Source organism: Trachemys scripta, chromosome 1, assembly GCF_013100865.1.
Source record: "Trachemys scripta elegans isolate TJP31775 chromosome 1, CAS_Tse_1.0, whole genome shotgun sequence".
Classification (NCBI taxonomy): domain Eukaryota; kingdom Metazoa; phylum Chordata; order Testudines; family Emydidae; genus Trachemys; species Trachemys scripta.
In genome coordinates, this window is record NC_048298.1 from 208,424,515 (window position 1) to 208,449,250 (window position 24,736).

At 42.1% G+C, this 24,736-nt stretch overlaps 1 protein-coding gene across 4 annotated transcripts in view; it reads right to left on the minus strand.

The window, feature by feature from the left end:
• Nucleotides 1–24,736, minus strand: part of CNKSR2 (connector enhancer of kinase suppressor of Ras 2) — a 363,733-nt gene that overhangs the window by 18,372 nt on the left and 320,625 nt on the right. Inside the window, exon 21 of one of the 4 annotated variants that reach the window (XM_034755478.1) lies at nt 5–1,321. The exons of the other annotated variants lie outside the window; for them this stretch is intronic. Within the exon in view, the coding sequence (XP_034611369.1) occupies nt 1,317–1,321 (5 nt within the window). The 3' untranslated portion in view covers nt 5–1,316. Of the gene's footprint in view, nt 1–4; nt 1,322–24,736 lie in introns of those variants that run through there. 4 annotated transcript variants of the gene reach the window in all.

Below are 24,736 nucleotides of genomic sequence, written 5' to 3' on the forward strand. Positions count from 1 at the left end.
AAACTATTATAGTTTTGTTACTGCTATAAAGCAGAGAGATGCAATTTTATTCACTGCACAATTCTTATTTGTGAGGAAAAAAGCATAGTCTACTTATATATAAAAGGGAAATATTTATATATAACTATATATATATATATAATTTTATTGGTATTAACAGAATGCAATACCATACATTGAGCCAACAGAAGGAAAACATTTCAAAATACATTTTTAAAAGTATCTCTCCATAAGATAATATGAAATATCAAGTAATTAGCATTAACATTATTACAATACACCCGTAGCCAAATATATAAAGGAAAATCCACATTCTAATCACAGAGATAGAGGCAAACATTAACTCATAGGGGAGCCAGAACATAATGATAAATAACAATATTGGAATCTACTTTGAGTGACATCCAGACAAATACTGGCCCCAAAACAACCCCATGGAGTGCGAGTGCTATACAGAGAATACTTGACGCCTGTTCTGTGAGGCAGCATCACTCAAATGTAAGTCCTAGAAGATAAAGAGGATTTGTAGATTGTATCTGTGGAGTCTAATAAATCCCAGCATGAGGTATCTTCTCCATCACTGTCATCCAAATCAGTTTCAGTGTGCCCTCTGATAATTCATTATAAATCATTAAACATATATTAAGTCTCCAAATAGTTGGTACACACCTTGACTTGGAAGAATACACTTAATTTAGTATGATACAGCAAGTTAACTTCCTTCACTTATGTGAAGTACCTTAAGTTATATTAGCTTTCTCTGCTTTGCCTGAATGAAGTCACTGAAGTCCATATAAACAACAGGATTTTATAGTTACCATAGCTGATCCCTCTTTAATTCCTTGAAGTCTGCAGAACACAAATGTGTGTCATCAGAGCCCTTCCCCTGCCATGACCCTCTTCCCCTTCTGTTCTCCTATGCAGGGGGCAGTATTTTCTGCAACTGCGCTCCATGTAGACAGGATATGATTTTGTGCCTAGTCCCATTGTGGAAAGGATGCATTCTTCAAAAGACTGGTAATAGGTCTGCCCCTTTAACACTTTCCTGGAGTCCCCATATCCAGACATTTGGTTGTCTATGCTTTAAAATGTCTGTTCTCTTTTATAAACATCAAAGTTATTCAAGAAGAATTAAACTTTCTGAACGGAGGCCATTAGGTTGCTTGCAAGAGGCTGAAGTTGAGTCTCCGTCGTGCCAATTCTCTCCGATCTAAATTCTCTAATCATTAGTTTATCAATCTGAGTCCAATCAGTTCAGTGCCAAGAGAAGTGGATCCGATTTGGCATGGAGAGGTTCTATCAACTCTCGCAGTGTATTAGCCTAATATGATAAAGCAGTGATACAATATGATGAAAGAACTGTGACGTGCCATTATTTCCATATCATATTAGTATATTAGAAATACCAGCATGCAATCTTGATACAAGAGAAAATAGCAAATATGGCAAGATTTTCATAAGGTTTTAGCACTACAGTGCTTTTCTTGTCTGCATGCATGTGTGAGCCCAAGGACATGGCACTGTTTTGGTTTTATACTATGATCCTTCAGAGATTTCAGTTTCTGGTGCACACAAGCTATGTAGGAGTGTGCTGTTTTGCATTTTCACTTTGCATAGACACTTTAAAAAAACAGAATGAAGACCAATTAAAAGAAGATAAAATAAACTAATATATATCTACTTCCTCAGTGTAGTCTGGTTTAACCTGGATTAGCCCATTTGGCAAGCACTGGGAAAGGTCATGGGAGTGAGGGGGGAGGAGAGAGGGATCCACCCCAACCCCCTGAACGTACAGGGCATACACAAACATGTCCTACCGACAGCTAATTATGAAAGAGCAGAAGTGGTGACATAAGGAGATCTGGCTCATTTCACTCTCCCAACTGGAGACCCAGTATTGTGAAGTCAGAAATAGGGACAGGCCATTTCATTTTACCTGACTTTTAAACATATGATGTTAGTGTGGGTTCAAACATCATCACACTCTTGAAACTTATTGGGTCTGTGTTCTTAGAGGGGAAAATACTAGCATATAGTAAAATTATATAATTAGGGTTAAAACAGCTGCTTCAAAAGCCAGGCTGGCATAAATAGATACCATGTCTATTTTACTATATGCTGTATGTATTTTTATACACACACACACACACACACACACACACACACACACACACACACACACACACACACACACACACACACACACACACACACATATACATATACAAACAAGTTTTGCTTTTTAAATTTAATCACTCTGGGAAAGTGCACCTAGATTTAAACTACACAGAATAAAAAGGTTTGTGAATATAATCTAGTTTTACTAATATAGCCAAAATGTAATTTAATTGGTGAGGTTCACCCATCTCTTTTCAGGGAGAATGTTTTTCCCCCAAAAGAGAACACCTAGGATGGGAAGAGGAGACAAGATCAGGAAGTTCCGCTTTTACACTTCAGCGTATAGCAGATCACCAGGGTTGAATTAACAGAAAAGAACAACTACCCCAACTAGGAAGGGAGCTATTAACAGAAATCCTGGATGGAAAGAATGATAGGCCCTTTTAGTTCATCTCCAGTCTTCTCAAAGAAAAAAAGCATCTCCCAATAGGTATAACACTGAAATGCTCTGGGGCTCCACATGGAGCTGCATTCTGTCCTTAAATTCTTTGATAGTACTATTTCACAACTAGCAATTGTGCAAGCTATTCTGTATGCCAAAGCGGAGGAGGAGAGAGGGGAAGGAGAACAGCTCATATGACAATAACCTAAGTATTGAAGTCTATAGGAGTTCTTACATAATCTACTGTCTGAAATAAGGAACATTTACCCTGCTGCAATTGCAAGTAGTAAAAAAAGGCAGATTTCAAAACTCGCATGACTAACAATCCATTTTGATCAGGTATATTAAAAAAAATCCACTTTACTTCTGCACACTACAGGCTGATCTTGATTGTGTGTGGGGGGGTATTTTTTGGGGGGAGGGAGCAGGGGGGTTTGCTTGTGGGGGTGGGGAGTGAGTGGGACAGAAAAGGGAAACTTTTTCATCTTTGATCCTGTTTTAAAACATTATGTAATATCGTCAACATTTAAAATAATATTCACATGGTCTTGGGTCTGCTGGGAAGGAAGGGTTAGGAGAAGTCCTTCCATAGGAGTGGAATCTGCTGTTTTTGTATTGCACCATTGTATTGCACTCTGAAATCTCACATAACTGGGTTCAGGATGTCAACTGGGATATCTAAGGAGAATGCTTAATTTTCCTGACATTTTACCAGAAATAAGTTGACTCTTTGGACTTTGTGAAATGCAGCAGGGTTCACTTACATTACAACAAGGCTGCATTAACTACTGGATATCTAAAATCAGTTCTTTTATGTACCCTAAGTAAGATAGCTGGGAAATCCAATGTGCTTTTATAGGAGGGCCTTCCATGTTGACTATGTCCCCCTTTTTGACTGGTAGAGTGCACCATGGCCTTCTCTGGTTGGTGGCACTGGCAGAGGACATTTTTATGGAGCTACAATCCAATTACATTTTGGATTAGAAGGTGACAAATTTCTCAAAGAACTTTTAGCAAGAAATTCCTGTGAAGAGACCAGTCAGTAATGTTTTTACAAGTATTGTGGTAATACCATCATGCAAGGTAAGTTCCTTTTTTGTCATGCTTTAGATCAGTGTTTCCCAAACTTGGGACGCCGCTTGTGTAGGAAAAGCCCCTGGCGGGCCGGGCCGGTTTGTGTACCTGCCCCGTCTGCAGGTCCGGCCGATCGCGGCTCCCACTGGCCATGGTTCGCCGCTGCAGGCCAATGGGAACTGCTGGAAGCACCGTGGGCCGAGAGATGTGCTGGCCGCCGCTTCCAGCAGCTCCCATTGGCCTGCAGTGGCAAACCGCGGCCAGTGGGAGCCGCGATTGGCCGGACCTGCGGACGCAGCAGGTAACAAAACTGGCCTGGCCCGCCAGGGGCTTTCCCTCCACAAGCGGCGTCCCAAGTTTGGGAAACACTGTTTTAGATCTATTATCACAGTTCCACTATTAATTATCCACAGTGCACTATTACAGATGTGTGAATATATTGCAGTCCTATTTACTCGTTAGCGGTTTAAAGGCAAACAAAGTGAAAACTTATTTTTATAATTATTAAGCATGCTTGGGGGCTAAATAATTTATTTTACTACTTTACAGTAATTGCCTTTAAAATCACAACAGATGCCAGAGTGTAGCCCTATATTAATAAAAATTATTGTGCTAACTGCATTATGAAGTGTTCATAAATGTCAGCTTTTTTACGACAGGCACTGTATTACGTTATGATACATGGGTTGCTTAATTTTCTTTTTGCAAATCATTCACAATCTGAGTCTGTATTCTTTTTTCATAGCAGTTGTCAAATAATTTATACAAAGAAGTTTAAGCCTATGAGTTCTATGTGAACAGTTCACTTTGGTTATTGCTATTCTTGGTGTGTGACTGATCACCACAGTCACATGTTATTGCTTCTGTTGCCTTGCAAGAGGTCAGCTTTTTAGAAAGAGGAGATCAAACGACACACAATGGAACAAGTAATGTACTTTTTGGATGAATAAACATTATGAGATTTGCAAACATTTTGACAATTAAACCAGCTGTAGTTCACATATAACAATTAATATAACCCTATGAGAGACAATGAATTGATCTGATCATATTTATTCATCAATTATTAAAACAGCTCTACGGGCAAATGACTCCCCTAAAGAGATTACACAATCAAAACTGCTTGCTAGAAATCTTTGAAGATTCCTACAACTACTGGAATAATGTAAGAAACGTATGGTAGTTATGTATTTGGGCCAGTTTGCAGGAGTGGGAGGTCTGGTCCATAACAAAAGTGGCTGCGAGAGAATGAATGCACAGGATTGTATACCAACCCTGTGTACAACTTCTGTGAATAAGACAGAAGGAATGTTCAGTCAGGCCCCTTAAATAGTTGGGAGCATCACAAATTTTCCAAGAATGCCAACAAAAAAGAAAGCAGAAGATGAGCAGAAGATTTCCATCTGTGGGAAATGATTGGGAGTCACACTTAATAAGGGAACTTACTGAGACATCAGGTTTTAAAATGACTTCAGTACACAGAGTTCTAAATGAAGGGAGGGATGTATAAGGTGAAAGCCATCATGCAGCATTGCCCCTCTTTTCCCCTGTGAGAGTTGCACACAGAAGTGAGAGTATAACAGCAGTCATTAATGAGCAGCTAATTTGAGAGAAGCCTCACGTTGATCTGATTTTTAACAAAACGTATAATACATTACTGGAGTCTTCTGGGAGCACACCTTTCAAATGCAGATGTTATGTATTTTATTTTCTAAACAGATTACAATCTGCCTAACGAATGGTAATAACTTGCTTCCGGTAAATTTCCTTATTAACAAAGAAGTATACGCAGTAAATAGCAGGCTTATAGAATTTCCTATTCTTGGAGTAAATACTTAATTTGCAGAAAAGCAAGTCTCTGAATTCACACTTTATAGTGAAAACCATTGAAATACTAATTGCACCTTACATCTGTTTTCTCTCAGTTAGCAGTGTGTCAGTGTGTATATGTATTTCTATCTCTATCTACATATTCACAACACAGAGATAGCACTCTGAGCAGGAGATTCTGTTCATCATCTGTTCCAATAATTTAACCATATTTCTAGTACATTTATGTATATGCATTAAGAGCCAAATCCTGTGGCTTGAGTAACCAGGCTCTGACCTAGCAATGAATACAGACTTTGGGGAAAGAAACACACCCATCCACCCACACCCACCCACCATGAACTGCTTCACTGCTGCTTCTGCAGCTCTAGGGCAGTGGTCTCCAAAGTGGGGTGCATGCACCCCAGGGGGTGCGCAAGAGGATCCTTGGGGGTGCGCGGCAGGAGGAGCTTTTTTTTTTTTTTGCTTCATCTGAGTGGCTTTTTTTTGCGCTTTGGCAGTTCAGGTGGGAGTCCGAGGTAGAGCTGGCGTGGCAGGGGGTGCGTGCTCAAAATTTTTTTTACTGATAGGGGTGCGTGCTCAAAAAAGTTTGGAGACCACTGCTCTAGGGCTGCTGTAACTCCCACTCCACTGGGGGAAACAGTCAACATGTCTGAGTATTTTGTTTGAAAAGCTATTCTGACACGTCTAAACTCTTCTTGATGAATGCTGGCAGATTTATAACCATTCATTTTTAAGAGTGGAAAGCTATTGCAATCTTCAGGCTTGTTTAGGTCAAACAGATGCTTGCAGAGACAAGGGGGAGCTGTCTGGTACTTGCACAGGAGTAAATGAATGAGGAAGGGCTTCGATGACACAGCTGACACTGCCTTTCAATACCCCATCAGGAGAATTAGCATAGTCCATAGAAACACATGATGCAGAACATCAATGAGTTGTTTGGAGAATGAGGCTTAGATGATAAGGAAGTAGTGGGTCACAGGAGTCACACAGCTCTGGATAATGCTTTATAGAAAGATGCTACTGCATTAAATGGTAAACGAATTGACCTTGCCCAGATGGAGCAAGGAACGTGGAACATCCACTGCTGAATTATGAAGGAACATACTATCTTGCATATAGCAAGTTCCATTCTTTCCAATATTACCTGTCTTTTTAGAATTTTCTATATCCTTATTGAACTAAAAATAACAAAATAAGAATACCAAAAGGGAACTCACTAAAACTTACAATACTGTGAAAAGCAGGACTTATCTCGCAAAGCAGTGAGGGTAGTGGTTATATTAAGAAATGTATAATCATCATTTCTTCTTGTATAAATTTAAAAATATCTCCTTTTCCTTTCGGTGGAGACAGAAGCAGGAAAGAAATCATGGGTCTGGCTCAAAACATGGTGATCCCCGGGGAGACACCCTTGTCTTGTTCATTTTTACTGAAGTGCGATTACTAAATGCTTTCTTTTTTACATAAACAAGCATTGATTCCTTCTGTACTCCCATATATAGTTTATATCTCCAGAATGATTTGGTCGCCCTCTCTATCTTTCAATAGCAAAAAGCTACATTAGAAGAATTTGAGAGTTGCAAAATGAAGCCCTCAGAAAACTGGCAATGCCAAAGTTAAGGTTGCCTGTGTAAACTTAGCACTATACGCTTGGGAATACACATTGCAAAACGGCATACTACTTTTTTCCACATGACTCCTGCCTTATTCAGTATGCGGGTAGGTTCATGCTCTGCGAGAGTGAAATTCATCCCTGTGCAGAGGATCAGCACAAGATCTATGCACCATTTAAGGCCACAAAACAGGACCTAAGTAGGACTACAGTGGGAATTAAGCCTCGTGTTGGCCCTCTGCACGAGGTGAATTTCATTCCAAATTAGTGATTGATATTTATTTTTATCCTTATTGCTCAATGTGTTGCCTCCATGTCTAATAGGCCGCACACCATCCAATAACCATACTAAATAGGGTTGGTGTCTTGCAGACCCAGATTTCATTTATACTTCAGCCCTGCTTCCTTCATTACAAGCTATTTTATATAATGGGCAGAAATGTTTTTGTTTTACTCTCTCTGTTCCTGAGAACAGCAGAATAGTTTTTGGTTGATTGCAGGGGAACCCCTTGACTCTACTAGTCATTTATGAAGGTTTTATTAATTGGATAACTCATCAGCATCAAACTGGATTAAACAAACAAGGATGTTATTATAAGCAGAGCAATAGTTCTACCATTGCTAAGAGATCAGCTTTCTATTTAAAGCCCGATTCTTCTAAGTACTCTAAAACCTACATCCAATAAAAGGTAGGGATCGCTGGAAAACAACAGTTCCAGTTCATGAAAATTTCAAGGTTTAAAAATTTGGTTTTGCCCCAATGTTAAACAAAAACGTGGCCTTTTAAAATTTTTCATGAAAAAAAACAAGATCTCTCTCTCCATGAACAGCCAATTGCCTAGAGTTTGGGGCACTCACCTGGGATATGGCAGACCTAAGTTCAAGCCCCTGGTTTGCCTGAATCAGAGCAAAGACTTGAACTTTGTCTGTCACATCCCAGGTGAGTGCCCTAATCAACAGGTAATGGCTATTCAAGGGTCTCACTTTCTCAATTCCATACTGGACCTGACAAACCTTCCTGATGAAATTTTTGCTGAAACCAATACATTTCCACAAAACATTTTGATTAGATCTGACTGAAAATAATTTTGTCAGAAAATTTTCAACCAGCTCTAAAAATTGGGTGCCTGCCATGCATTATTTACAGAGACTATTATTGGTAGAAGTGCAGAGTTCTTTTCCATTTTGGGGGGGCTTCTACTTTCTTCTCAGAATTATGAGGATTCCAACATTTTTTGCTTATTTTATGTCCTCCCATCCTCAGTTGAACAGGTTTGAGTTTGGGGCAAGAGACTATGTTGGGGGCATGGGAGGGGTCTTCTTTATGTAAGACCACAGCATTTAGTAACTTCTCTAAACTAGCATACATGTTTATTCCTAGATTTAGGAAGTCAGCTAGTTGGGAAAATAAAAACACTGTGATTGCATAGAGTTTGGCAAATGTTCGTTATTTGTATACATAAAGTTATTCTTTCCAGGAGGAGTGGGGTACCATGTAACTGGAAGAACAGGTACAGGAAAGAGGGAGCATGATGATGTTCATGTATATTTACATATGCAGAAAGAGCACAAGATGCTATTTGGATTCTAGTTGTCCCTTCTCTGTAAATTGTGAATTCATAGAGTGATTATTTACCTTTCTGTATATTTCTGTACATTCCATCCTCTAGATTCCTCTAGCAAATGACTTATGCATTTCAGTTTAATTATTCTCACTTATGAGAATTCCAGATTATACACAAAAAGCAGTGGTTCTCAAACTTTTGTACTGGTGACCCCTTTCACACAGCAAGCCTCTGAGTGCAACCCCCTTATAAATTAAAAACTCTTTTTTATATATATATTTAACACCATTATAAATGCTGGAGGCAAAGCGGGGTTTCGGGTGGAGGCTGACAGCTTGCGACCCCCATGTAATAACCTCGTGACCCCCTGAGGATCCCGACCCCCAGTTTGAGAACCCCTGCAAAAAGGCTATATTTGGAATGGAGGCCAATGCCAGTTCTAATATCACCATGAGCTGAAATTAGTCAAATTATCTGTGATTGCCTAAAGTTCAACTTCATTTTACCAAAACCTCTCTAGTTTACACATTGGATAGATCAAACAGAACATGCCCTCTGAACTCTTCCCGCCCCCTACCCGCCACCCTGTGCAGCAGGCTCAACAAATCCAGTGTCCTGATTAAACCACAGTTCCAAATTGAGCCCTCACTTGTGTTTCGAAACTACTCTAATGCTCCCTCCCTACTCGTTTTGTTCTTTTCCATTTGGCAAACTTATTTTTACCTTGTATTCTCTCTAATATTGTTGAATTTAATATGGAATATTTAAGGCTAATTAGTGTTATTATCATAACAAAAAATGCTTTTTACACATGCTTCATTGATGACAGCATAATTCTGGGAATGTTTTTTTAACTTCCTTGGGAAAGCCAGAGAAAATGTAACTCTGACAGACCCTGGTTGTCAGTGGGCAGGATCGAACCAGAGACCTCTGGAGCTTAGTGCATGAGCCTCTACCCCATGAGCTAAAAGCCAACTGTCTCTTAACTAAGGCTGTAAAGCAGACTCGTTAATTGCTCTTTCTTTAAGTGGTCTCAGTGCCATTAGATGGGACAGAACACCACACCCAGGAGGTGTGTGGGTTACAGAAACACAAAACTTTGTGGTTTTGTACATCCAGGAAAGAATGAGTAGCTTAAAAAATATCTTAGTAATGAAATGGCAAACTTTAAAAATCCTCATAGTTAGAATTGGAAGGGCAGATTACATCAGGTTTTATATTAAACTATTTCAGATCTGAGTTCTGCAGTGCTTGCAAATGTCTAGGCCTAAAATTAGATTGATATGATGATGTCTGGGATGACAGCCTCTCCATGTTCCTGACCCTTTTATGCTGTGTAAAAGGGAGGTAATGGTGTAAAAGGTCTCTAAAAGCCCTGTTCTGCCCCCTGGATCAGCTCAGTACCAGGAGGGACTGTACTGACTTAAAGCCATTTCAAGTGCTCCCATCCCTTGGGCTGAAACTTCTGTGTTGTTGTCAGGACCCTGGTCTCACCCCAGACCCACCTAGGTTTTCAGGAAGCAGCTGTCGCTGTCATGCCACGTTGATGCACTGGATTACCAGCAAATTCACAGTCTTGGGTGGGCTGGATACCAGGGTTCTGCAAACCGCTTCCTGATTGGCCATGTGGTCTTGGTCCTGATTGGCTGGTAACTATATATAAACTTCCTGCTTCCCTTCCGGCCTTGTCTGAGCAACAAGCTTTTTCCCACTAGTTGCTGCTTGGACCCACCTGACCCTGCCTTGCTGCTATGCCTGACTCTGTCAGCCGCCTTGCTGTCTCTTCCCCTTGGACTGGATCTCCTGGCGATCAGACCTCTTGCACAAATTCTGACCACTGATCAGGACTTCCTTTTGACCCGCCTGACTCCTAAGCATTACAGCATTACCCTTTGATCTCCTCCTGGTCTTGCTCCTGCTCCAAGGAAAGGGGCATGGAAACCACACGGGCAGCATTGCTGGTGCCCACCAGAACATCAAGTCCCTCATCCTTCAGAAATGGATCATAGAGATGCAAATGGGAATGCTCTGTCCAACCTCATGGATTGCAGCCCCTCAGTATCAGAGCCCATGGTACCTTTACTGGAGCATTATGGTGGTATGTGCAGCAAGTTTTGTGGTTTTATAAACCAGTGCAGGGTCCTATTTATGTTGAGGCCCCATGTCTATGTGATGGACCAGGCTGAGGTAGGCCTGGTCATTAGCCTCTTCACTGATGAAGCCTTGGAGTGGGTATCTCCTCTGTTAGAGCAGGATCATCCTCAGTTGGCTATTTGGGACTCCTTTCTGAAGGCTTTTGGAATGATTTTCAATGATCCCTTTCAGGCCCTCATTGTGGAGGCTGCCTTATGGAGGCTCTGTCAGGCCGGGATCACCAGCGTCATATGTGGGTTGTTGCCAATGCCTGGCAGCAGATATGGCTTGGAATGAACTGGCCCAGGTACATGAATTTCAGACAGGCTTGAGTAATGAGATATGAGATGAACTAGCCCACATGAACACCCTCCACAGGACTTGACACCTCTATTGAACTTTGTATTCTGAATGACACTCAGCTTAGTGAGTGGCGACACGATAGGAGAGAGGATCCAGTTCATGTCCAGGCTCCACCTGCAACCCCCCAGCCTGAGCCCACATAGGTGGACTTGGCATGAGTTCGTCTGGATCCTTCTGAACAGAAACGCTGGTGATGAGAGAATTTATGATTTTTTCCTGAGGCTACATGGGCCACATGGTATCTGCCTGGCAAAAGCCACGAACTGTGTAGCTTTGGGAAACACTCCTGCCCAGCCTCAATAAGAAGGGGTTAAGCTTGGGTTACATAGAAAACTCCACCGGGCAAGGTCTTCTAGGCATTTGCCCCACCACCTTGAGATCATCCAGGCTGTATCCCCACTTTGAACTTTAGGGTACAAATATAGGGGCCTTCATGAAAACTTCTAAGCTTAACTACCATTTTAGCTCTGGTTCCGCTGCCACCATTTCAATGGATTCCCTCCCTGGGAAGCCTTGAAAAACCTTCACCATTCTCAGTTTAGAATTCCAGACAAGCTGTTCCCGTCCAGTGGGCTTTGACTAGGGCAGGTGATAATTTCATGGATACCACTGTAACCCAAGTACCTGGTCTCCCCATACAGCCCAAGGCTGCTACTAACCTGGTCAAGATAGTCAATGGCTCACTGTTTGCGTCTAGGTCCCAGAACAGTGGTTTCCTGACTGAAGGAAGCAGTAATCGGTGACCACCATAAACTCTTCAGTTTAGGCAATCTGGTCCCCAGACTTTCCTGTCATACTTGGAATCCCCGGCTTGGCCAATCATGACCCAAATATCTCCTGCCAGCAGCAAATTGTGATGTTTAGCTTGGAGTACTGCTGAACCAACTGCCGTTTGGCCCCCAAGCTGAAGCTTTCAAAATCCCCAGCCAGACACCCCCCCAGGCTTCAGGTGTGGTGGAGGGGTCAAGCAGCAAAATGGGCTTCCTTACTTCTAGGGTCAGCTGTTTCTCTCCCCATGAGATATCAGGATTTTGCAGATGTGTTCGAAAAACAGAAGGTTTAGACATCCTGCCCACCTGTTGTGACTACAACTGCCTGATGGACTTGCAGTCCAGTGCTAAGATACTGTTTGGGAGAGTATACTCTATACCTGAGCCTGAACTGGAAGTTCTTAAGGAATATACTCATGAGAATCTAAAAAAGGTTTTGTCCCATAGTCCACCTCCCCAGCTGGGGCCCCTGTCTGCTTTGTAGAAAAGAATGGATCTTTGAGGCTGTGTGTTGACTACCGTGCCCTGAATAAAATCATAATGTGAAATCGATATCTACTACCCTGATCATGGAGCTTCTGAGTAAGAACAGCTGGACATTCACCAAGCTGAATCTCAGGGAAGACTAAAATCTAGTCAGGATCTGGCCAGGAGATGAGTGGAAAACCATGTTTTGAACATATGGCCATTTTGAGCAACTGGTGATGCCTTTTGGCCTTACCAACATGCCTGCCACTTTTCAGCACCTGATCAATGATGTTTTGTGGAATATGTTGGATTACTATGTGGTTGCTGACCTAGATGACATTTCAATCTATTCTGAGGATCAACCCATGCATGAGCAGCATGCGAGCAACGTATTAGGAAGGCTTTGCCAACATGGACTCTATGAAAAACTGGAAGACTATCTTCAATTAACCCACTGTAGAGTCCAAAGGAGTCCGCATGGATCCCTGGAAGGTAGAAGTAAGCCTTGATCAGGCAACGACCTGAAACATTTGGGAAATCAAATGCATCACTAGATTTGCAAACTTTTATAGGCACTTTATATGGGATTACTCTCAAAATCTGGTTCCCATAACCTCCTTGGTCAAAATCCACACATTTTTTCTGGATGGCAGAAGCCCAACGTGCTTTTGAATGCCTGAAAAAAAAATGTTCACCATTGCTCCCATCCTCAGGGATCCTGACCTAAGTCAGCCATGCATTCTGGAAACTGATGCCTCCAACGTTGCCATCAGGGAGTTGTTGTCCCAAATAGAGAGTCTCCAGAAAGAGCTCGATCCCTGTGCATATTTCTCATGAAAACTCTCCCCTGTTGAATGTAATTATGCAATTTCAGATAAGGCGCTGCTGGTCATCAAGATGAAAACTGGAGGCACTACCTGGAAGAGACAAAATACCCTGTGCAGGTATATACCAACCATAAAAATCTAGAGTGCTTGAGCTCTGCTACAGCTTTGAATCAACAACAATTAAGCTTAGCTCTCTTCTTCTCAAGGTTTGATTTTTACCATCACATACTGCCCTTGCACTAAGAACGGAAAAGCAGACACCTTCTCCAGAAAACAAGAGCATGCCAGTGACCCCAGGGAATCTGATGTAGAGTCACCCTGTGTTCTGAAACAGCATCACTTCCTCGGAGGATCACTGCTATCAGATTCAATGGCAACCACATATTCTGCTTTTCAAGATGACTCTTTTGCCCAGAGGCTCCTAACCCCTGATACCAACCCCCCGGGTTGAAGTCACACAGAAGGACAGACTTCTTTACTTTCAAGGACTTGTCAGATCATGTGACACACCTGTGTCCCTATAAAGGTACCTCAAATTAAATTCTTTGGCATGCTAATAGCTGCTGAGACCCTGCAAGGCCTTGGGCCTGGATCACCATGGACTTCATTGTCAAATTCCCCAAATCCAAAGGTTGACGTACTATCCTAACAGTGGTGGGCCAGCTTAGAAAGATGGTGCACTTCATTCCCTGCACACAACTCCCCACCGCTGAGGATACCACCTGTCACGTCATCTCACCACCATGGCCTCCCAGACCACATTACTTCAGACTAGGGACCCATTTTCATAGTGGGACAGCAGATGCAGCTATCAGGTAATCATCTCAAGACTGGCCAATCCATCCGCACACTAGATCACCAATATGTAAGTCGTTACCAGATATACAGACAAATCAACCCAGTAACCTTCAAATTTTGGCTTTCCCCATCCCTGAACATGCATTCTGTATTTCATGCTTTCCTCCTTAAACCCCTCTCTGACAATCCCTTCCCTAACCCAAAACAGCCCTCCCATCAATTCAGATTCAGGGACAAGAAGAGTATCTCATCCACAAGATCCTACATTCCCAGATATGCAGAGGAAAGTTGTGGTACCCACATCGATTGGGAAAGAGCAGACCCGTGAACCAGCTCACCATGTACACAGCCCTGGAAAAGTGAATGTCTTCCATAGGGCATACCCAGATAAACCGAAGCCTGCGGTGCCCTGAGGTCATCCCAGAGTGGGATAATGTCAGGACCCTGGTTTCAAACCCCAGTCTCAAACCTAGGCCCACTGGGGTTTCAGGAAGCAGCCTTGGTCGTCATGCTACACCAATGCACTGGATTATCAGTAATGCCTTACTTAATTTGCGATATTGTGGAAATTGCAGATCCCACAATATTAGGCTTCCATGGCAATTTTGTCAGCCCAGGGTGGCTGGTGGCTGGAGTCCCACAGTCAGCTCCACACATGGTGGCGCTCCTGCTATCAGCCCTGGGTGGCTGGCAGCTATGGCTCCCACTCTCAGCTCCCGTGCAACTGGCAGCCCTCTGTCAACCCTGCTGTCAGCCCCATGCATTAATGACTGTAATATAGTTGCAGCAAAATGTTGGGTTATCAAAAAAATTAACAGGCATAACATAATATTTGAGCATTTATATTGTTCCAGCAAATTTTTCTTAAATAAATAGGGCATCTCTGACTTTTCCAAATTACTGCAATTAATAAAGGTCCATGATTATTTTCCTGTGATTTTCCATGGCTTGTTCCCACCTCAGCTGCAATTATTTGACAATCATCCCATGATTCAAGCAGGGCCTTAATTATTAGGGAATTCATGGACTTGGCTGGGCCAGCTTCTTGCATTCAGTGACCTGCTTTCTGATTGGCTAGTGACTCTATATAAATTCCTTCTTCCATTCGGGCCTCTTTTGACCTATGAAGAGCCACAGCTGGCGCTAGACTTAAGCAGACTAAGCAATTGCTTAGGGGCCCAAGCAGCGCGGGGGGAGGGGGGCTTATTAATTATTAGTATGTGTGGGGCCCCAAAATATTCCTGCTTAGGAGCCACAATGGGCTAGCACCAACACTGGCCACAGCCAGGGAGCACTGTGATGAGTAGGCACTGCAGGAAGTACCGCCCATGGAACCCAGAGTGACAGTACCCTATGGCCCTCTGATTGGCTAAGCCCGATATTTAACCACGGAGGGTGTCCCAGGAAGCTGTCTGGGCAACCACAGACTTCAAGGCCTGCTGGAACTCCAGACCTCACCTCATCTCCTGATTTTTAGTCTCTGATCCCAGCCTGACTCTGACACTGATTCCTGTCTTGTAATTCCAGCTTGGTATTACCTCTGATCTCTGGTTTCTGACCCCAGCCTGATTTTGATCCCGACTCTTGCATACTGAATCCTGCTCTAGCAATTCCTCTAACCCAGTGGTGGGCTGCATGCGGCCCATCACGGTAATCTGATTGCGGGCCGTGAGACATTTTGCTGACCTCAAGCAGGGCCCTCCTGCAGCTTCCAGTAGCCATGGTTCACCGTTCCCGGCCAATGGCAGTTGTGGGAAGCAGCTACTTAGAAATAAATCAATATATATGACAAACAATGCAGTACATAGTTTTCTGTTGGACAAAATTTTTTGTCTTTGATCTGCACAAAACATTTTTGATCGGGACCACCTGAAAATTCGATAAACATTGAGTAATACTGGTACTTTGTTTTTATTATGGATGAGAGCATCACACAAAAGTGAGAAAAGCATTTGAGTAGTATTCATGCACTCCTAACAGTGGCAATTTAAAACATTATATCGTGATATAATGCTGCAATATTTTATGATGTAAATATAATACATTTCAGCTTAGAATCCCAGTTCTTCCTTGTGGACCAAACAACTTCCTCCTCTATTCAATCTCCACTTTAAAAGTTGTTTATTTCACAAAGCCTGTAAACACTGGTCCACCAATGTAAAGTCCCACTCAAGTCTAATGTGTGTCTGTGTATTGTTTTTGATTTACTGACGGAAGCAAAGAGGGGATGAAGGACAGGTTCTAGATGGATGGGGCCCCATAACTGAAAGAATGATTCTCAGCAGTGAAGAGCCTCAGCTAAAAAGATAGAGAAGGGCCAAGTTTGGAAAAGCATGGGATTTAAGTGAATATAAAGTTAGAGGAAAGGTAGAGTGAGACCACAAGGAACTGTGAAAATCAGGTTGACAATTCTGAGTTGGGTGTGGAGATGCAAGTCAGTCAAGGTGGGCCATCATTGTCCTATTTCATAAGGAATCTTGGTCTAGCTTTACAACTCATTTTGCACTTCCTGGAATGTAGAAAACAGAGATGCAGGAAGCCCATAAAAATGAAATAATTAAAAATGACTAGAATTTCTAATCTTGTTTGCAATTAAGTACAACTCATATTCAAGAGTAGGAATTATAGTGCAGCCTGGACAAAGGCAAGAGAGGTAGACAGATGGGAACAAGTGGGATCAGAAAATGAGCCAAAGGAGATAATGAGCTAGAAGTCACCTACATGGGTCCAAAGTTAAAGATAGGTAGTAATAAGATGATCCAGAGGGAGAAAAAAATATGGAGAAGAGAGCCAAAAAGTCCTGTTCTGAGCGAAGAATACAGTTCCAGAGTTAGTGTTCTAACTGAACCACACAGGGACTGGCTTTCTCCACAACTCAAGAATAATAACAGAATATAAATAGATGGTCTCAGACTTCCTGTGTGACCAGGCATAAATCACTTTATCAGTCTGTGCCTCAATTCCTTATCGCAATATGGGAATAATACTTTATTTCTCTCTGACCTATTTAGATTGTAAATGCTTTGGTCTGTCTGTACAGTACCTAGCAAAATGGGGCCCAAACTTGGTTGGGGGCTTCTCAGCAATAGTGAAACATAAATAACAAACAACAGAACAAGCCAATCAGAAAATAGATTATATATAAAAGAATATGTTTGAGAAGCTATATTTTTGTATATAAACAGTATGTAATGTACACTAGTTTGCTTATTATTGCCCTGAATTGGAATGTTGTGCTTAGGTATGCTGAAAACATAAGCTATATTACTGCCAAGAGAGATTCCTCTTTAGTACAAGGGATGGAAACCTGTAATTTTTGGAGCAGCAAGTAATACGTTCTGTTTTCTAAATATTCCTTTCCTGATGACTCTATTGTCCCTAGATTGTTGCATACTCTCCGATAAATATTAAGAGTAGGGCTTGGTCTACACTACCCCCCCCAATTCGAACTAAGGTACGCAACTTCAGCTACGTGAATAACGTAGCTGAAGTCGAAGTACCTTAGTTCGAACTTACCTTGGTCCACACGCGGCAGGCAGGCTCCCCCGTCGACTCCGCGGTACTCCTCTCGCCGAGCTGGAGTACCGCAGTCGACGGCAAGCACTTCCGGGTTCGACTTATCGCGTCCAGACTAGACGCGATAAGTCGAACCCAGAACTTCGATTTCCAGCCGTCGAACTAGCTGGTAAGTGTAGCCAAGGCCTAAGTTTGTTTCCTTGTACTCCCCTGTTAATCTGTCTATAGCCATCTGCTGTCTCTTGTTTTATCCTTAGATTATAGGATCTCCGGGCCAGAAACTGTCTTTTTCTTCTGTTTGTACAGCGCCTAGCACAACAGGGTTCTGGTCCATGGCTGCGGCTTCTAGGCACTATGGTAATATAAATAACTAAATAACTAACCAAATCTTATTCGCAGATTCCTTCCTGAACTGGGTGCCCCAAGGTCCCTCCAGGATATGCTGCGTCCTGTTTCACTTCTCTATCTCCATTATATCCATATTGAGAGTTAAAGGGCCTCACCTCCAACCATTGGCTAGAACTTCAGTAACTTTACGCTGATACCTGCTAACCAAGTGAGTCAATGGAAGAACCCTGACACATTGTTGTACACTCCATATCACCTGTGACCAGAGGATTATGTAGGCATCAATCCAAGATCAATCAGACTATTTATGTGAGAAAGGTAAAGCAAGAAGGTACTAGCAAAACAAACAAACAAACCCTCTTTCTATTCTCTCTTTTTGTGATTATGTTTGCTGAACTGTTACAATGCATGAAAAGGAATTTTCACATGCTCATCCAGTTGAGAACTTTGGATAGGCACGTTCAATATGCTGCATAAAATAGCATAACAAGATTCTGCTCTTTGAAATCTAGTATTAATTAGTTTTGTGTAAATGTAAGGCAGAAATCTCTTTTCCTGAGTGTAAAACAAAGTTGCAGTTCCACCTTGAGGTGTCTACAGCATCCTAAAAGCTACTCCTAGTAATACCGTAGCTGGCTATTAATTTTGCAGCAGTGAATTCATTAACCACTTGGGCATTTGAAATGGAGAATTAATGATAAAATGTTGTACACCTGGTAGATATTGAAAGGACATGTTATAATCTGATGAATTTTGCTTTCGCGTTTTATGAGAATAATTATATTTACACTACTGTCTTACATAAAAAGGTTTTACATAAAAGAGATGCGTCTGGCATGCCACGTATTCCAAAATTTTATAACTGTTCAAATAAAAACTAACAACTAATTTCAAAGCTCTTGGAAAGTTTACTTGTTTGTTTTATACTGAGCACATCATCTGCCAAATATTGCATTCACCAGCGTAATTAGAGAAAATCAGAGTTGAACAGGGACTTCATTAGGGCAAGGGCTCCTCTTACAGGAATCAAGTGTTGAAAATGTCAGATGATCCCTAGGGGATTACAATTTAATTTAAAGATAGCAACAACCAACAGATTTTAAATTATTTCAGTCTCTGCAAGTCTGAATAAAAATGATTTTTTTGAATTGGCTACTATCTTTTCTAACTTGCTAAGCAAATACATTTATATACAATTGAACAGAAAAAAGCAAAACAACAAAAACAGCCTTATGTCATATAATGGATTAACGCTGCTCTTGGTTAAATACCTTTACAATCACAAAATCTGCTATTTATTGAAGAAAAAATGGCAAATGTTTTTCATAAACCAACAGCATGCCACAGATGACCCTCAGGGATCACAAGGTTTCACAACCATACCATAGAACTCAAGGGAAGAAACCTCTGCTCAAGAGTCTGACTGAGATCAACTCCCATCCAACTGCCCAACCTTCGAACCAAGTGCAGTCCAACTACCCCAGCCCTTTGGAATGCTCTTTCTTGAGAATTGGTGCGCCTGACATATACCATCTTCTTTTGGGGATGGATTCCCCTCACAGTAGCATTCATAATGTTTAAAAAAAGATCTTGACCAAATTCTTCTCATTCTAGAGGAGACTAGAAAAGGAGAATCCACTCCTGTGAGCTCTGCTCTCAGGGACCTTTAAATCAAGGTACAAAGACAACAGAGTCCGAATTCCCCGCCTAAGACTGAGCCCCGGAAAACTAAGCTTTTCTTTCTTCCCTGAGCATTTATTAAATTCAGCTCTACAGAAGGTTTGCTTCCTGATAGTTCAGCTATGATGTGTTATTCACCCTACTGGACCCTAAATTTCTGTATGATGCCAGCATTTATTTACCTAAAGTAATTAGGAGTGTTTGTAATGTGGTGGGGACAATGCAGAGTTAAAGTGGAAAAATCCCAATTTCAGGTATTCCTTAGCTTTTCTGTATTTGCAGTAGACAGGTTTGACCCTGGCCATCTGCTCTGGGTTCTTGACTCAGAGCAAAATGAAGCTGATGGGTGGGGGTGCAGAGACCAGCTGCTGTGTAAGATTATAGGCTCTGGCCACAGGGAAGTCATGAAAACATTTCTGAACCATGAGATTTTCCCCTGGAGGCTCCACATTGTGACCGACTGTCCTGCATGTGAATTGTAGGATACTGGCAATGACAGACAAGAGGGTCATGATAAGAGTGATGGAAGGTGCTACCCTCACTATGTGCACTGAGCAAACTGCTTTCACAGCACTCCAACTTCTGTCATCTGGGACTGCATGATCCATGTTATGGTCGCAGACTCAGATCCTCTACCTGGCCGCATTTTGACACAACTTTTAGAGTAACAGGATGCCCAAAGCCAACTATATTTTATACTTTAACAAGAACAAAACAACCCAAAGAAACTCCAAAACATGAACGTTTAATCAGGATATTTACTTCACACAGATTTCTACTGTGAACACTTAAACTTCAGATAGAAACCCCATGTACAGACAGTCAAAAATTCCCCGAGTAAGGAAAATTATATTTAAAATGTTCCATAATACTGTTGTAGAATCTAAGAATTTGAAGTTTTCAAGGCATTATGCTATCTACTGTATTCTTTAAGAAATATGCTCTGTTTGCACTAAAAAAATAGGTATGATAAGTTCAGTCCTTACATGGGGTTCTTTTTGGTTATCCTTATAATATTTCTGGTTTTTAGATCAGATGTAGAAAGGGGCTAATTTATTTCTTCAAAGTGGATTGTACACAGTAACATAAAAAACTCTTATAGGTGGAAAGGGGCAGTGCTTCAGCAAACTTCTCATCCAGCCTGTAACAGCCTTGGCCCCAAAGACCCCATCTAGGCTGTGGTACTGCTGGCCTCAAATCTCAATGGTGTGGGCAGAGTTGGTCTCCTTGGTGATGGAGAAGTCAGCTGATCAGTGAAGGAGGGAAGGAAGAATTACATTACATAGCTCCCTGAAGAAACTCACAGGCTGGAGTCAAGTGCAGCCCCTGAATTCAGCAGTGATAAAGCCTGCGGTTCATCAGCTGCTACCTTACCATATGTGTTGCCATAGCAATCTGCTAGGAAACAGGGGACATATTTTAAAATAAAATTAGTGATAAAAAGCTCAAACTAAGTATTGGTATCAAATAACAATGAAAGGCTTAGCAGTGTCACTCTGCATTTCCTAGGTTAAGCAGGGGTAGAAGTGTCATGAAGACAATTATCTCAAACCCAGGACTAGGGTGAACATCATGTTGTCCTGCAGAGACTCCTACCTGACAGATTAAGGATCAACATTCAGAGGCTCAAAAAGAAAATGGTTATTTCTCTATAACCAGAGTCTGATGGATGTAAAGCAATCCTAGTTTACAAAAGGGCTTTAAAGATGGGGAAGAAAACTGAGTGTTCTGAAACTCATGAAAGGGACATCTATAAAAGACAGCTGCCCTCAGAAGTTGCCAGGTAACAGGTACCTGCCCTTAGACTATAGTCAGGAAATGAAAGTTTGTTCTGATGATGTAAGGCTTCTGGAGTATCTTGTGTTTGATTAGTTAATTGCATTATGACCCTGCATGAGGGTAGTTCTGGAGTAAATTAGATTTTTCTGGCTTTGTAATTTAAGTATTTTCACACAAAGACCTTTGCTCATTTACCATTAAGTTTGCACAAGTGCATTTCACATCAATACAGTCACAAAAAATCTAGGAAATCACTAATGAAGAAAAATATTAACATGTATACCACCCCCATAACCACGAAAAAAAGACACGATTGGCGGCGGCAGTTCAGCGGCAGGTCCTTCGCTCCCAGAGGGAGTGAGGGACCTGCCGCCCCCGAATTGCCACAAGTGCCGCTCCTCTCCAATGGCCGCCCCAAGCACCTGCTTGTTAAGCTGGTGCCTGGAGCCGGCCCTGCCCATAACCACACAACAGTAGAGCCCCATGTGGATACAAAATCTGCATCTGATCCACAAAAATGCTCTGAGGATAGCCGCATCCGCAAATACACTCCACACTCCTGTTCAGTAGTACACTCCACACTCCTGTTCTACACACAGCATACTCCCTTCTCATTTATTCAGAACCAATTATTCAGAATCAAACAAATCCCCAACCACACATTTTTTAACTTTATTAACTACATTTTTGTCTATCTAGTTGCCTCTACCCCTCATCCTCAATCTTTCAAACATTCTTTTCATACTGCCTATACACAAACTTCAGCTTTGTTTCTTTCTAAAGAAAGAAGACATACTCATTTGCTTCTTATTCAAATCACTTCCCACTAGTTTCCTCCTTTGCACCTACTATTCCTATTGTAAAATATACATTTCTAAAAATCAAATCAATGTCCTAAAAAATTGAGAACTGCACAATCAGAGTTAAGGTTGAATATTTTTTTTGAATAAGTAATTGGATGTGTGAAATATATTGTTGAGTTTGTGGTATTTTCTTTTACATGAAACTAGCTTACGTCTGACATTTAGTCTAGGCTTACATGGACCTACACTTTGAACAGTCTTGACCAACCCATTTACTACCTAGAGAAACGCGAAGTAAAAAGTTAGATTTCAAATTTAAACATGAGAACTGAGTCACGTGTAACAACTGCTAACTCCTAAACTACTGAAAACATTTGCTGATTTATAACATTTCAGAAAACTATTTCTTCACTAAGAAAGTTGTAAGTTTGGTGGAAATACATTCATTATTTTTCTATGCATCAAAAAGGATTTAATTCCCACGATAAGCGCAAATTTCAATGCAACTTTAAACAACAGAATTGCTACTGACGCCTCCATAATCAACGTCTCTGGTCTCCTAAATACTTTTATTCCAAGCACACCGAAGGGGATTCTGGAAGTCTTCACCTCATGATGGTAGTATTGGTGCTACAAATGCACAAAAAGTAACTAGATTCAAAAATAGTCTTATTACAATTTATTATTCAAATCTACCATAAAGGAGGTGCAGAAAACTAGGTTGTCTTTGAAAGAGGGACAAAAATAAAACATTTAGAAACCCAAGAAATTCATGTCATCTATTAATAATATCCTTGGTATCATTTGACGCATTATTTTTGGTGTGGAGTTAATTACACCAAATGGTAATGAAGTTCTGTGTGTACTCTTATTTTATTTTTCAAAACGTATCTCAAACAGATGCATCCTGAATGTAAGGCTCTTATGAAAGGGGCAGGGTTTCTCAAACTTTTTGTATTGGTGACCCCTTTCACACAGCAAGCCTCTGAGTGTGACCCTCCTGAGAAATTAAAAACATTTTTATATTTAACACTATGTTAAATGCTAAATGTAAACCTTATTGCTTAAAATGAATTTGCCTTTTCTCATGGCTTTTAAATTAAGACTAAAACATTTTTATCAAATTATTGTTATAAACAGAAAAGGTATTTTTTTAAGTAGAATTTTATTTTACTACTTGGCAGCAATTAATCACGAGAAGCAGCCAAAAATCAGTGAGCTGGCTGACGCTGTTTATTTGACACAAGACATTTTATTTTTGGTGTTGTTTTAGAAAGGGCGCACCTGATGTCGTTCTTCCCATGAAGCCAGTTTTGAGATTTCATCTTTATTGTGAGAAGGCTGGAGAATCCACTTTCGCATTTGTAGGTAGTGGAAAAAGGCAGAAGGACTCAGAGTCATTTCAGACACTGGTGGGTATTCACTTGCAACTGAGCACCAGAACTGGTTTGGAGGCAGCTGTGTGAATTTTGCTTTCACTTCATCATCATTAGGGCCCTACCTACCATTCATGGTCCATTCTGGTCAATTTCAGGGCCAGAGGGTTTTCAAATTGGTCAATTTCATGATTTCAGATGTTTTATGGTGTTCTAATCATGGGGGTCCTGACTCAAAATGGGATCATGGGGAGGGGATCCCAAGGCGGGTAGGTGCCAGGGGTTCCTAGCTGCTAGTCCAGGCCAGTGGTAGATTAAGGCAGGGGTCCCCGGCCAATTTGTGGGCCCCCAAGAAAAATGGGAGCCCCAGCCCCAGAAGAAGCCCAGAGGTGGTAGCCCCTACCCAGTCACCCCGAGTCCCGGCAGGAGCCATGGGGGAAGAAGCCCGAGCACGGGTGCACTGAGCCCGGTTACAGCCACAAGGGCTGAAGCCTTGAGCCCCAGCTGGAGACATGGGAGGCGGAAACTTCGAGCCTGAGCTGCCCTAAGCCCCAGCTGGAGCAGGGGAGGGGAGGGGAGAGGCGGGGCGGAAGCCCTGGGCCTGGGCTGCCCCGGCTGCAGCTGCCAGGAGCAGAAGTCCCCAGTCCTGGAAGGAGCCATGTCTGGAGCCGCACAGGAGCTGCAGGGGTGAGGGATGGGGAGCCGAGAGCACAGGCTGCCCCGGCTGCAACAGCCGGGAACAGAAGCCCCGAGGAGAAGCTGCACACAGAGCTGCAGCAGGAACTGCGGGGGATGGGTGGACGGAAGCCCAGAGCCCAGCTCCGGGACTGCTCCAACGCAGAAGGGAGGGTGTACCACCTTCATTTCTGTGCTGCCTCTTGGGATGGGTCTAATCTCCCCACCAACAGTGGCCATGCAGGGGAAGGACAACTCCTGTCCCGCCCCAGCCTGGCCAGAGTAGCAGCTTGGAGCCCCAGGCTCCCAGCAGCACAGGGAGATCAGATTTCACATGGAAGGGCCCTAATCATCTTTAATCATGCGACAAACTGTTCCTGTGTGTGAATATCCTCAGTAGGTAACTGCTCAGATGTCACACTGAGAGGGTTCTTCACCAGGGAATGAAGTGCTTGTGGTAGCGCTGGGAAGTAGCATGAAAACTCTTTGTGAAAGGCTCTCCGATATTCACTGATAGCTGACTTGAGAGCACTATCAATGTTGACTTCCCCCTCCT